At 36.3% G+C, this 14,695-nt stretch overlaps 1 protein-coding gene across 49 annotated transcripts in view; it reads left to right on the top strand.

Annotated features, from left to right (window-relative positions):
- Window positions 1-14,695, top strand: part of Rims2 (regulating synaptic membrane exocytosis 2) — a 491,805-nt gene that overhangs the window by 284,763 nt on the left and 192,347 nt on the right. For 39 of the 49 annotated variants that reach the window (XM_042265269.2, XM_042265264.2, XM_042265278.2 and 36 more), the window contains one exon: window positions 10,564-10,632. In XM_042265269.2, the coding sequence (XP_042121203.1) occupies window positions 10,564-10,632 (69 nt within the window). Of the gene's footprint in view, window positions 1-2,680; window positions 2,708-10,563; window positions 10,633-14,695 lie in introns of all 49 variants that reach the window. The other 10 variants (XM_076555827.1, XM_076555839.1, XM_076555829.1 and 7 more) reach the window with 1 other exon arrangement.

Genomic DNA, 14,695 nt, shown 5'->3' with positions numbered 1-14,695 from the left:
TGCCTGGCCTTAGCTTGGCTTTTTCTTGCCAGCTTTTCTGTACTTTAAATTATCCCATTTACTTTCATGCTTACTCTGGATGATTGTGTGGCTGGGTAGCTAGCACCTGGCATCCTCCTCTCCTTGTTCTCTTGCTCTTTTATTCTTCTTCTTCTCCCAGATTTCTTCTTCTATGTATCCTCTTTGCCTGCCAGCCCCACCTGTCCTTTCTCCTGTCTTGCTATTGACTGTTCAGCTCTTTATTAGACCATCAGATGTTTTAGACAGGCACAATCACACAGCTTCACAGAGTTAAACAAATGCAACATAAAAGAATGCAACACATGTTACATCATTAAAGCAGATGTTCCACAGCATAAACAAATGTAAAACATCTTCAAATAATGTTTTACAGCATAATATGATATTGAGATACCTTTAAAAATCCTCTTAATAGAGGTTTGGTAAGTCTAAGAAAAGATGACATTCAAAAATTGCCTTCTAGATTTTTATCCACATAGATCTTCACTGCCATGTCCCAAGGTACAGTAGTCAGTTACTTAAGCCAGGTCTCAGCATAGTAATTCTCCTAATGCTGCTTGCCCTGGTGCTTATTCCATAGGAGCTAGCTGCATGTTGGATTTACTTTGTGTGATGCTACAATATTGATGGACCCTAGAACTTTGCAGAGATTGAGTCTTTGTTATCACAGAACCTTTTATCCCTTGTCTTTAAGATGGTAGGGAATTTTGACTCTCTGTGGTGCCTGTAGATACCTACTTCTCGAGCACCCTCTTTCCCCATGTGCCTCCCTGCATAGCCTCAGTCCTTACAGTGTTCTCTTATCATGGTAATAAACCTAGAGTTTGCATGTAAGTGTAAAGACACAGGCCCTTGATCCAGAGAAAACCACTGAAGATTTAGTGACTCGTTATAATATGGAGGAACTGGGTATGATGGCACAGGCTTTTAATCCCAGGACTCGGGAGGCAGAGATGGGCAGGCCTCTGTGAGTTTGTAGCCATCCTGGTCTTCAGAGTGAGTTCCAGGCCAGCCAAAGCTACATAAACAGAGAAACTCTGTCTAAAAGAAAACACAAAAACAAACAAACAAAAAGCCAGTAAAATATGGCAGAAAAAAAGATGGGTTAAAAAACCAAGCGTAACAGCTCATAACAGTGTCATACTTACGCTTGTTCTTCCTCTCTTTGTATGTGTGTGTAACCTACTGTGGAACGGAGAGGTAAAAACCATAAAATTGTTAGGCCATGTGAGCTTTGAAGAGTAGTTTAGAGATATCAAAGACTAATAGGAGCTATGCACATTTTAGTTAGGCCCAAACAGAAGCAGCAGGGCTGTATTAAATAGAGAAAACAAAATTAGATAATAAATATGTGAGAACACATAACCTAATATGAAGATCAGTAGATTTAAAAATTATATAGATGACTGTATTACATACATTTTAAATGAAAATGTTGAAAGGTGAGTTTGAAATCTAATAATTAAAGTGGCTCTACTGGTGAAGCCTGATATTTATAATTCGTGCTGATTTCGTTGTTATGTTTGTTGTTTTAATACTAACCTAACCTGTCTTATTCAGTTTATTCTTAGGTAATAGAAATATGATGTTGCTAAATGTTATAGTATTTATGAAACTGTTAGTCTACTAGTTTTTTTCTGTGATTACACTGATGTCCTTAAGAAATGGTTTCTTGCTGGGCGTGGTAGCACACGCCTTTAATCCCAGCACTCAGGAGGCAGAGGCAGATGGATCTCTGAGTTCCAGGCCAGCCTGGTCTACAGAATGAGTCCCACGCCAGCCAGAGCTGTTACTGAGAGAAATCCTGTCTCAAAGAAACAAAACAAACATAAAAGCGAACTGGTTTCTTATATGGTAGCCAGAATACCAAAGTTCTGTTTTGTGCCTTCAAAATACTTTATGTAATTCATCTACAGTGAAGGCTTCCAACAGAACAGATCAGTCTTAGGAATTATTTGCTCATTTGCTGACTTTAGAATTAACATTGTACTTTTTATACTTGAATTCCATGTTAGAAAATAAGCCTTCTTAAGAACTGATACTACAGTAAGTTACATTCTCTCCATTAGAAGTGTCAATTATTACATTACAGAGAGAAAAAATCAAATTGTATCCCTTTACTTTTTAATGATTTTCATACATTTCTTTAAATGATATTAAAATGTTCAAGTTAAAGTCCTTAAGATTTTTGAATGTTTGCCTTTTCTTAAAAGGAAATCAACTGTAACTGTCCATTTTTAAAACCTAGAATTCAAAAATGAGTAATACTTTTCAATGGTTCCTTCAATTTTAGTTGTCTAGTTGTTTAATCCTCCATGTCTAGTGGTTATCACTTGCATTTCAGTTTATGTGATGTAACCATGGACCAGACAGAAGCGCTGTGAAGCAGGCTGTAATTAGATTTTGATTTTCTGTATCTTCTTTAGTTTCTGCTCTTATTTTAATACTTTAATTTAGTCAGATTTTCTATTCACTTAATTTTAATTTTCATTCATATATAATGCATGTTTATTTGAGTCTGAATTAGTATAGTGTTTTACACTTTGAATATGTTGAATTTTATTGTCTGCAGTATAAATTAGAGATGAGATTTCCACAATTCTCCTGCCAGTACCAGTATCAGTTTGTGTTTTGACATTACTTCCACATTGTTTTCCAGATAAAGCCTTATGTTCATGTAATTCAGGTAAACATGGCATGTGTAGTGTTGAATGCATGTCTTCATATGCACAGTGTAGTGTGCTTGGTTATTTGTGTTTTGTTTGGCTAGTGTGCATATATTAAATCCTAACAAATGTGTCAACTGCCTTTTCTTACTGCCTTTGGAAAGTTCCCAGTATCTCCATGCTTATGTGTTTTTTATTTTGATATTAAAACTTTTTAGAAACATTTTTATTTCAGTATGTCTAAATAATCTCCTTTCGTATAATATTATTTCATCAATAAAATACATTTAGTGTATTGTGTTATATATGGCTTCACAAAACAAATTTAAATGTATATATTTTTCAGTTTTAATTTACTTTTATTTTGTGTGTGTAGGTGTGTGTATGCCTAAGGTATGTGTGAAGGTCACAGGACAGCTTGTGAGAATCAGAAACCGCCTTCATCCGTGGCGAAAAGCTTGTTAGAGTTCCTGACAAGGGCCTTTATCCGCTGAGCCATCTTGATAGTTCAAAATGGATAGAGTTTTAAATGTCTCTGTGTGGTGATATTTTGTGTTTGCTCTAACAAACAAAGCTTGCCTAAAGATCAGAGGGCAAAGCCAGCCACTAGTTAACCATAGAGGCCAGGCAGGAATCCCAGCACTAAGGAGGAGGAAGCAGGAATATCAGGAGTTCAAGGCCACCCTGGGCCACACAAGATTGATCCAGTCTAAAAGACAGAGGTAGACAGTGGAGGCACACACCTTTGAGCCCAGCATTAGTGAGGTTGAGACAGGAAGTGATATGGTTGGGTGGAGAAAAAAATATAAGGCAGGAGGAGACAGGAGCTCTTTCAGGCTGGGGATTTCATGGAAGTGAGAACTAGTGGCTGGCTGCTCTGTTTCTCTGATCTTTCAGCTTTCACCCTTTCAGTCTGTAATCAACCATTTAAGATCTGATTTTCTGTAGACTTTTAATAGATTTCCTATCAGGTAAATGAAGTTCCTGTCTAATTCATGAGAAAAAACAAACAGTGGTTACATGTAGATGATATCTTTACTTCAAATTCTCCATAGCATCTTTAGACACATTGTGAAATAGGATTAATGTATAAAAATAAAAGCTAGTTGTATTCCTCTGTACTTTAATACACAGAATCAAAAATTTTAAATATTTATAATAGTAATATAATATTACTTTCTGGGAATCTCTCTAACAACATTGTATAAAACTGTTGGAAAAGTTAGTATTTTATTAAATAATATTAAGAAACACCTAAATAAAGAAATAAATGTCAAACCCAGTCACTTTGACCTGTTTGGGGGTAGATTCAGTATAGTACCAATCCTATGAGATGTCTTCTTAGAAACTGATGAGCAGATTCTAAATGTATAGGAAATAAAGGATCAAGTTATGTAGAATATTTCCATCAGGACAGGGAGACAAAGACTTCATTAGACGTTAGCATTCCTGCTTTGGGCAGTGTGCAACTGTCAGGATGATGACCGTCAGTCAGTTAGATACTGCTCACACGTGGACCTGAGGTAACGCAGGGAAAAGGAGTGTGCTTGACATAGTTATCATCCAGCAGATAATAGATGAAGCAGAATCTATCTTTCTTGTTATTCCATAAAACAAAGTCTAGGTGGATTAATGAATTAAAAAATGTAATTTCAGGTTTTGAAGAGATGGCTTAGAGGTTAAGCTCACTGGCTGCTCTTCCAGAGGTCCTGACTTCAATTCCCAGTAACCACATGGTGGCTCACAAACATCTATAACAAGATTTAGTGCTCTCTTCTAGTGTGCAGGCAGAACACTGTATACAAAATAAATAAATAAATCTTAAAAAAAAAAGAAAGCTGATTAGAAATTTGTCAAGAAGATTAAGCATATACAATCTGTTGAAGAAGCTAGGAATACTTTGCAAGAAGATTTGTAACAAAATGAGTAGAGAACCCAAGCAGTTCCTAACCAGAGATTAGAAAGAGAAGCGAATGAAAGATCTATGTAGCCTGTTGGCCTCATATTTTAGTAGTGGTCTTTTAGTCTCTGTGACAGAGGCACAGGTCTAGAAGGAAAAGACATTCCAAATGGGCACAGCCAGGCAACTGGAAACACGAGGATAAACTGTAATTTGTGTCTCTGCCATTTAACCCTGACATGAGTCCTGTGAACAGAGTTGGTGGCCTTTGTTTTGTGTTTGTAGTTTTGCTTTGCCTACATCCAGACGACGCTACAGGAGCAGTTCAATCCAGCTAACCTCAGAGAAGCCATCTAAAATCCTAGGTTTTGATTTTATTACATTCCCTTGAAGAACCAAAAAGAATTGGAGAAATTAAAAACCATAATCATAGAGATCGTCTTACAGCCAGACAGCTAATTATTTGTAAGATAAAGTGCAAAGAAACAGGGAATATATATTCTTGTCATCTATAAGTAAATAATCACCCTATTCATATTTGAAGTAGACTATATAAATATACATAAGTTTTAAAGTGAATATAGGATGTCTTCCACCTATTCAAAAATCCACTATGAATGAATCATAGCATTTGTATTTTTTAGACAGTCTAGCCCTCATATACTCAGACTTTCAATTTTTTTGACATATAGGAACTTACTACTATTTTGACACATGCCCTTTTAGTTTTAACCTTTTTACATGGTTGTGTTGGGTTGTTTTGGTTTTCTGAGGAGAATTTTACAGTGAATTTCAGACTAGTCTTGAACTCAAGATCCTTCTGCCTCAGTGTCCTGAGTTCTGAGGTCTGAGCGCTGGCCACAATGCCCAGATGATGTGACATTTTCAAATAGCCTGTCTAACTTGTCTCCAAATTACATAAAAAAAAATTTGAAATTGCAGCAAACCATACTAAATGACTCACAATCTCACCTACCCATATAGCTCTCTTTTCTGCCCATGGAGCCTGTGGGGTGTGTGTGTGTGTGTGAATTTGTTAGTTATTTTCTTATTCTTTATTTACAGTTTGAAAATATTTGCCTGAATTTTTGCCAGTTACTTTTTTGCATTCCATCACTTTCTCCTGGCTAAGTCCCATGTTCCCTGTCTCTCTTGCCCTAGCTGCTTTCTCTTCCTGCTGCTGATCCAGCTCAGGGCCTTGAACATGCCAGCATAAGCTGTCCACTGAGCTACAACTCAAGTCCCACATTTGTTTTTGAAGAGTATAAAATTCCTCTTTCAGTGATGTTGGAAACTGGCTTTGCACTCGGAATGCATTTCCGTTTCTTCATCATTACTGATTGAGCTATATTATATTAATGCAAACTTTAGCTGTATTTAAATCCTCCTCTCACTTAATTAATTGTTTTTCTTAGTCTTTAACACTGTGATTGCATTATATGTGCCTTCTAGTTTTAAGGAAATTCTCTTAATGTGTAAAGCCTTTTTGTTTTAATATCATTTGTAGTTTTTTAGTTTGAATTGTACTTTCAAAAACATACACATTGAAATCCTAACTTTTAGTTACTTCAGAATGTGACCTTATTTGTAAATTGAGATTTTTTAACGTAATGAAGTTAAATTGCGGTGTTCAGGCATAGCTGTAGTCTAGTGTGACTGGGGCCTGATCAAAAGAAGAGACTGTGTCAGAAAGAGCAGAGTCCACAGGGGGAAGGCTGAATACACACACGGAGAAGGTGGCCAGGCAACTCGAGTGACGCATCTGTGAGGCAAGCCTCACCAGCTACAGACAAGCAACCGACCCTGCCACGCCTCCGACTTAGGGCTTCTGGCCTCTGGGACTGTGAGGCAGTAAAGTTCTGCTGTTTCAGCTGCCTTCTTTGTTTGTTTGTTGTTTATTGTTTGGTCTTTTCCTTGTAGCAGCTCTAGGAAACTAATGCAGAAGTATTTTGTAGTCTGGAATGGACATGTGTGCATTCCTAATTATTTTATCATTGATTATTCTTATAAATGGTGTTAAGTTTTAAAATGAATTTCCTAATTGCTCATTTATTTCATGTAAGAAATATAATTCACCTTTATATTATTCATTCTGCAAATCTGCTATGTTTTTAACCTTCTTTAAATTTTTTAAATGTATTTTATTTTTATTGTGTGTGTAAGTGTGTGTCTGTGTATGCATTTGTGCACATGAGATCAGGTGCCAGAATAGACCAGCAGAGGAACTGGGGGCCACTGGAGCTGGAGTTACCGGTAGTTGTGAGCTGCCATAAGTGTTTGCCTGGACCTGACTTGGGTCCTCTGCAAGAGCAGCACATAGCATTTGAGCCACCCCATCATTCCCCACAATTCAGATCATGTTTCCCCTTGTGTTGTAACCGACACTCTTCTCATTTCTCTCCTGTGTTACTGCCGGGTCTAGAACATTTAGTTCAGTGTGGAATAGAAAGCTCACCTTTAGAGTGAATGCCCCGTATGTTCTTGGCACCAGAGGGACAGCATACAATATTTCATGATTATGTGTGGGTTTAGTCATAGGGATTATAGATAACTTTTATGTTTGAGGAGATTGCTTATGAGTCTGATAAGGTATTTATCACGAGTGTGGGCTAAACTTTTTCAAAAGTTTTTATTTATCTATCAAAATAATTTTTACTGATGGTTGGGCACTCTGGTAAGATTTGCTAAAGGAGGTGGAGGCAGGAGGATTAGGAGTTCCAGGCCAGCCTGAGCTACAAAGCTAGTTCCAGGACAGCCAGAGATATACAGAGAAACTCTGTCTTGAAACACAGAGGGAGAAAAAAGAAATAATTTTCAACTTCTATGTATTACTATACCCTCAATACACCATAAGTTATTCTGGAAAGAATATTATCAGATTGTTCCCTATTGAAAGAGACTCTAGGATATTATCTTTTTCATTGATAAGTCAAGTAAAAAAGTTAGGGAAGTAAAAACAAATTAGGGAAAATACAAAACAAAGAACACAAATTACAAATAAACACAGTAAAGCACTTACACCTCAGAATGGATTTGGACTCCTCACATGCATACATGGAAAGTATATGCAGTTTGTTACAAATTTTTGAGACTGTGTCTGTTTATGTGTGAGGGTTTGGTCTGCCTCCATATATGTACATGCACCTTGTCCATGCCTGGCGTCCACAGAGTGCAGAAGAGGGTTTCAGGTCCCCTGGCAACTGGAGTTGAGTTGTCTGTCATGTGGGAGCTGGGAACTAAACCCAGGTCTGCTGCAAGAGCAAATTCTCTTGACTACCTAGCCACCTCTCCAGCTCCTGTAAAATTGATTTTATGGTTTATTTATTTTCTACAGCAACATTTAATAATGCATAGTAATAATTTTTTATTATCTTTAAAAAATTTGCCTTTTTTAAGATCTTGTTTTTATGGATAACATTTTTTTTCATAGAAGATGTTCTGATCGAAGTTTCCCCTCCCCCAGCTCCTCCTCACCTTTCCAGGTACATGCTCTCCTTGTGTTTCTTTAAAACACAAACAGGCAAGCAGACCAGGATGAGAAGAAGGAGGAAGCATTCATTTATGGCACAGGTTCTATCACAGATAACTGGAAATAATAAATATAAAATCAGTAATGTTGAGCAATGTGCTAGCCATAGGAAAAAGAGTAGTCTCCATCTTATATGCATATACATTCAAAATGAATGTGGATATAATTGCCAAAGGCAACAATTTCAAAGTTTTCAGAGGAAGACTTAGAAAATTCATTTTCTATAGTTACAAAATGTTTCTTACTAATGAGACACTGAAAATACTATTTCTATTACAAACAACTAATATACCAATTAAATCTAAACCTTGACTTCATCAGAATGTTAAAAAGACAAAATCCAAGTATAATGAACCTAGTTACAGCACATTTTAACTTATTTAAGGTTAATATGGAAACATAAAATCTCAATTCCATAAGAATTAGAAGAAACTAGTATTTATTCTGCTTAACTGAAAGGCCTGACTTTCAGTCTTTGACTTAGTTTATGCATCTTTGTTCCACGTACACACACACACACACACATGCACATGCACAGGCACACGCACGCATGCACACACAGGCACACACAGCACAGATCACAAAGACTGATAAAATTAGTTTGTCTTTTTCTGGTGTCACTCTTGTTCTAACCCTTGGCTAATAGTAAAAACTTATCATCTTTGTACTATGTACCTGTAATAGCAATTATTAACCTCATACTTGGACCTGTACAAAAAGACATTTTGTTATGAATTGGGTGGGAGGCAATTTGCTTAAGTGCCCCTATTATAGACCCATCTGTGTAATCGTTCATCTGGCAAAATCCATTTAAAAAACATGTTCTAGCTTTATACACTCCATTCTGCCCAGTTTGTTAGAAATTTGTCAAATAATTCTCATATAAATGTCTGTGCTAGACAGACAGGATTTCTTTGTGTATTCCTGGAACTCCTCACTTATCCCCCTGCCTCTGCCTCCCGAGTGCTGGGATTAAAGGCGTGTGCATGCATCACCACCTCCCAACAATGTCTGTGCTTTTTTTATGTCTGTGTTTTTTATTGAAGCTTTCTGACATAAGTTGTAGAGGATTTTATTTGATGAAAATACTTGATACAAAAGCGAGGTGTGAGGTATGATCTCGCTCTCCTTTAAAGGGAGAAAAGGGGGACTGCACTAGCTGGAATCATACACTTTCTCTCAAGGAAAAGGGCATGGCCTAAAACAGATAAGCAAACGACTGTGGGGGAAATACAGAGTATTTCTGACAGATACATGTATTATTAGAGGGCACTCCTAAACCATCTTGATATCTCTGCTTGGAGCACCGTATGCATTACATGTCTCCAGTTTTCTTTCTGACTGTATAGGAAAGCGTTTATTTCTGAAACTAGTACTCGATGAATGGTGTGTGGTATGTGATGAAAGACAACACAAGTCAGGCTGAGAAACAGCACTACTGCCATTATCCTTCTTCACCATTAAATGTCTTCTGATACCAAGATAGAGGAAAAACTGTAATCAAAGACTGTTGCATAGTGTGTCTATGCTGAGACACATATTGTTAAAAATTTAGTACTTCTTTCTGTGCATGGTATATTTCATAATTAAGTTTAAAAGTACGTTCATTGAAATTCTGTTTTATTAAAAAAATGTCAGTTTTACTGTATCGAGATTAACATTAAAATTCCTCGTGACGAACATGGGCAGAGCAGGCAAATGTCTGTGAGATAAAAGCCTGCCTGGTCTACACGACAAGTTCCAGACCAGGCAAGGGTGCATAGTGAGACCTTACCTCAAAGACAAGGGAAAAAAAAAAAGCTCATCTATAATGTAATTAAATTCTATAACCTATTGGTGCTCCTGGGCCTCTTCTTAGAAATCACCACAGAGCGACTAGTATTTAGCTTTATATGTGATTTATTTCTTGTCTTCTTCAATCAATGGAAAAAATAACCAAAATTATAGGAAAAAAGAACGTTCAAGATGTCATGAATCAATTTATGTTTCTGAAATTCTCTATGATCGTGTGTAATAAAACTTACCTTCAAAGTTCTTAGTTACCCATATCAGGAAGTGACATGGTAATGATTCGGAAAACAACCTATCTCTGTGTTTTGAAATTTACCTGGTTTAAGTGCCTTTGTCCCAAAGCATCTAATGCTACCAATTACTTTTCAGTAGACTTTAATTATATATTTTGTACTTAATAGACTTTTACTCATTACAAATTTTGTCTTACATGTTTCTAAATAATTGTATTAATTGTTACCTCATTGTGATCTGTATCCTAACCTCATGAAATGTCTGTGAAAATCAGTGTTGGTGAGCATGTAATAACCTTCCTCTTTTTTCCTCTATCATCAAGTATTTATAATGCTTTCAGTTATTTTTTCCCCTTCAGTAGGCTTTTCTTCCTTCTTCTTCTGAACAACCATCAAGTTTAATCATGGCTCACTTGTTTCTAGGGTCGAAGAGAGTGAGCGACAGTGAGGTCTCTGACTACGATTGTGACGATGGTGTTGGTGTAGTATCAGGTAAGTGTTTACAATTCTTCTGTAGTGGAAAAAGGGAGTGCAATTTGCCATTATCATCAAAATAAACAAACTGAAGAATACAAATTTGCTTCCATATCTTTGAAAAATAACCTCAAGAAAACCTTGCCAACCTAAACTTCCAAACAGTTGCTGGTAATACTATGCAAATTGTTAGAATGAATATTCTTTAAAGAAGCCGGCCCTTGGTAAGAAAATATTTATAAACTTTCTATTTTAAAACAATTCAATAATAAGCTTTTATGATAAATTGTATAATTTTTCATATAATTGATTATATAATTGAAATTTCATCTGTAATGTCTCCTTACAGATAATAATAATAAATAATAATTTATTCTAGTCTTCTTGTTAGATTTATAATTTGCTAGATTAATTAATCTAACAAATCTCATAATTATAGTTAACTTTACTCAGGAAAACATAGTTTTTATGTATAAGACCTGCTATAACTACATTGGTGATTGCTGACTTTTTGATAGATTTTTTTTAGAGTAGAATATGCATGCCATGGTCAATAAACTACTTTTAAAAATTGAGTTGCTGTGTTTTGCCTTATTTCTTATTAAGAATGAACAATATAGTAATTGCTAAGACTGCAGAAGTTGTTTACACTTTTCACATAGTTTAGAGATTCACCCTCAGTTATTTCTTCCGTAGATTTTCTTTGATATTATTGCTGTCTTACTCATTTTCCTATTCTCTTCCTTTTGTAGTTGACTCATTTTACTTCTTACTCTTAAGTATCCATTGACCTTAGCGTTTTTTCACCCTTACCACTCCCTTCAAATCACGAAAACACTTCATCCCTATGTCATTTGTAGGCATGCCTACATTCTTTCATTTTTTGTTTTCAAGATCAAAAAAAAATATTCATCTTTATTGAGTTCTGAATTAGTTTTTTAAATTTTGGACTGATATGTTAAAACTGATATGTATTAGTAAGGTAATGTATAGTGTTTTAATACCTATACATATTGTTTCTCATGTTTAAATCTATAACCATCAGTCTCCACAAACATTTATTTCCATATGGTGAAACTAATTTTTTTCTTGTTTTCTGAAGTATACTGTCCTAGTTATATATATTCATTGTCCTATTTTTATTTCCATTACTGTGATAAAATGCCCTGACCCAAGAAGCAGCTTAGGGAAGGAGGGTTTATTTTAGCTCATGAATCCAGTTTGTGTCCCTCATTGCCGTAGGAGCCCAAAGCAACCAGTCGTCCACGCTCCAGAGCAGAGAATGATGCCTGGATGCTGACAGTCTCCTCCCTTCTTCACTCTTGTACAGTTCTCTGTGCAGGGAAGAGTGTCTCCCACAGTGGGAGGTTCTTCTCACCTCAGTTCAGTAGTCAAGAAAAGTCTACCCAGACATAGCCGCAGGCCAGCTCTCTGTAGAAGAGACATTATTGAGACTCCCATGTTCTGCTGTGTCCACTTGACAATTAGAGATGACCGCCATTGCCAGTCCTGTGCACAATAACATCCAAGGACTTTCTCTGTTCCTCCATCTCCACAAATGACTTGGTTGAACCATTTGGGTTTTTCTGTACTTTTAAAGGAATTGTGTGTTGGGGAAAATAGAGATTTATTTGTTATTCACATTTGCTGCATGGCTTTCCATGAGAGGGGTGTAAAGAAGCTTTACACCAAGGAAAGCTAGGGCTCACAGACCTAATGAGTTTCCACCTGTCCGAGTCTTAGGAGGATGGGTTAGTCACTGATAGTCCTACCACCATTAAGTCCCATGGGTAACATCTGGGTAGGTACACCACTGAAGATTATCAGCCCAGTTAATTGACACTGCTTATATAATCTTAGTAAGGGGAAGACACCTCATAAAGTCTCCTGAAGGCCTTGTGAGTTTCATGACAGACATTGTCCCTCCCTGGGTCACCTGGGGCAAGGCTATATAACCTCTTCAAACCCACCTGCAGTGACATGCTTCTAGGAAGTTTCTGTCTTCTGCATGTTCCATATCTTCCCCACACAGTGCCATTAATTAGGGACAAGCTATTCAAGTACGTGGGCCCATGGAGGAAATTCCTCCTCCAAGTACAACATTTGGCTCCTCGATCTATATGCTGTGTGGTATATCATAATACAAAATGCATTTAGTCCAACTTCAGAAATCCCCATAATCTTTACCAGTCTAAACACTGTTCAAAGTCTAGAATCTAGCTCCTTTTAAAATTGAAGGTAATGTCTTAAATGTAATGCCCTATACTTCTAATATACACTAACAAGAATATATGTTCCTTTTTAAAGGGGAATATATATAGTTAATATATTTATATATACACTTTAAAAGGAGTGTGTGTGGTGTGTGCGTGCGTGCATGCGTGCGTGTGTGTGTGTGTGTGTGTGTGTGTGTGTGTGTGTGTGTTGGTTTTTCAAGATAGGGTTTCTCTTATATAACAGCCTTAGCTGTCCTGGAATTTGCTTTTTTTATCAGGCTGGCCTCAAACTCAGAGATCCACCTCCCTCAGTCTCCTGAGTGCCTGGATTAGAGGTGTGTGCCAACTGCTGTTTATGGCATTCAGTTGTTTTTCTAGTCCATGGTTCCAGAGTCTTCCACCGCCCTCATGCTGAGCCACCTTGCTAGCATCCTAGACTCATTTTCTTCTGTGTTAAAGTCCAGGAGTTTCATATCAATTTTTTGAAATGACTGTATTTGCTCCACTGTATTGCTTTGCTTTTGTCCTTGGGTAAAGACCTGTTGAACATCTTTATGTTGGTTTATTTCTTAGCCATTCTGTGTTCTACTTTGTGCTTTATTCTTTGGCCTATCTACAATGTTCTGACTGTTAGAAATTATACTAAGTAGTTAATGTTCCTCCATTCAGTCTCCCGACTCTGGTAATCAGTACCGGTACATTCCCAGCTGTGTGCTTCTCCACATAACCTTTAAAAGTGACCTGTCAGTACCCACAAACTGTTAGAATTTCTATGCAATCACATTGAATCTGTAGATTGAATTGGTAAAAAAAAAATAATAATAACTGGTTTCTTCTTAACATTGAGTTTCCTGTTTTATAGAATATCTCTCCCTTTATCCCCTTATAATACAGTTTTTTATTCAGTTTTGTTGATTTCTTCATACAGATCTACTTTATATTTTGTTAGAGTGCTCTTAAGAATTTCATTATTGGGGGTGTGATAATTATAATTGGTATTGGCTTTTCAATTTCAAATTCCAGCTTTCACTGATAGTTATAAGAAGGTGATTGGTTGTTATATTTTAACCTTCTGTTCTACAACTTCCTATGATCATCATTTCCTGGAGATTATTTTTTTACTTCATCAATCCACATTTTAATTACTGTGCATAGACCACTCTCATTTGAGTGCTTTGTTGATAGAGTTAAATACTACTAGGGCTTTTTTTTTTATTACCATTGTTTTTTTATTCCTGTTCTTAAACTTCTGTTTCTTCTGCCTTTTTTATTTTAACTGAACATTTATATGACTTGTTAATTTCTTTGCTTTTTTTCTTGTTCTTTTTTTTAAATTTTTTTTTTTTTTTTTTTGGAGTCAGGTTTCTCTGTGTAGCCCTGTCTGGTGTGGAACTTGAACTTGTAAATTTCTTAACCTTCACCTTTTTTAAAAAATACTTCCTATGGTAGTTAATCTAGAAAACACACACACACACACACACACACACACACACACACACACACAACTACTTCAAATCCACTTTCAAATAGTCCTTCATAGATTATCTAATTTACATTAACAAATTCCTTATACTTTTCTCTTTATTTGATTATCATCTTGTTCACTTAAAAAGCATATATAATCATGTATGCATGTACATGATTCTGTGTATGTTTTATCTCCAAGTTTATGAAAATGATTTTGTATGCGGACAAATACATATAACATTTTTATCTTATTTACCGCAGTGTCACATGTATGTATGTATGTACACAGAAATATGCCATGCCCTTACTAGCTGCTACCAATGTCTGTTGCTTACACTTCATAGTCATTCTTCTCTGAGGCAGTTTGTGTCTAGATCAATAGAAACTGTCTGCTAGAT

Source organism: Peromyscus maniculatus, chromosome 20, assembly GCF_049852395.1.
Source record: "Peromyscus maniculatus bairdii isolate BWxNUB_F1_BW_parent chromosome 20, HU_Pman_BW_mat_3.1, whole genome shotgun sequence".
Classification (NCBI taxonomy): Eukaryota; Metazoa; Chordata; class Mammalia; order Rodentia; family Cricetidae; genus Peromyscus; species Peromyscus maniculatus.
Note: the sequence above shows the minus strand (reverse complement) of the source record. Positions and strands in the feature narration are given on the sequence as shown.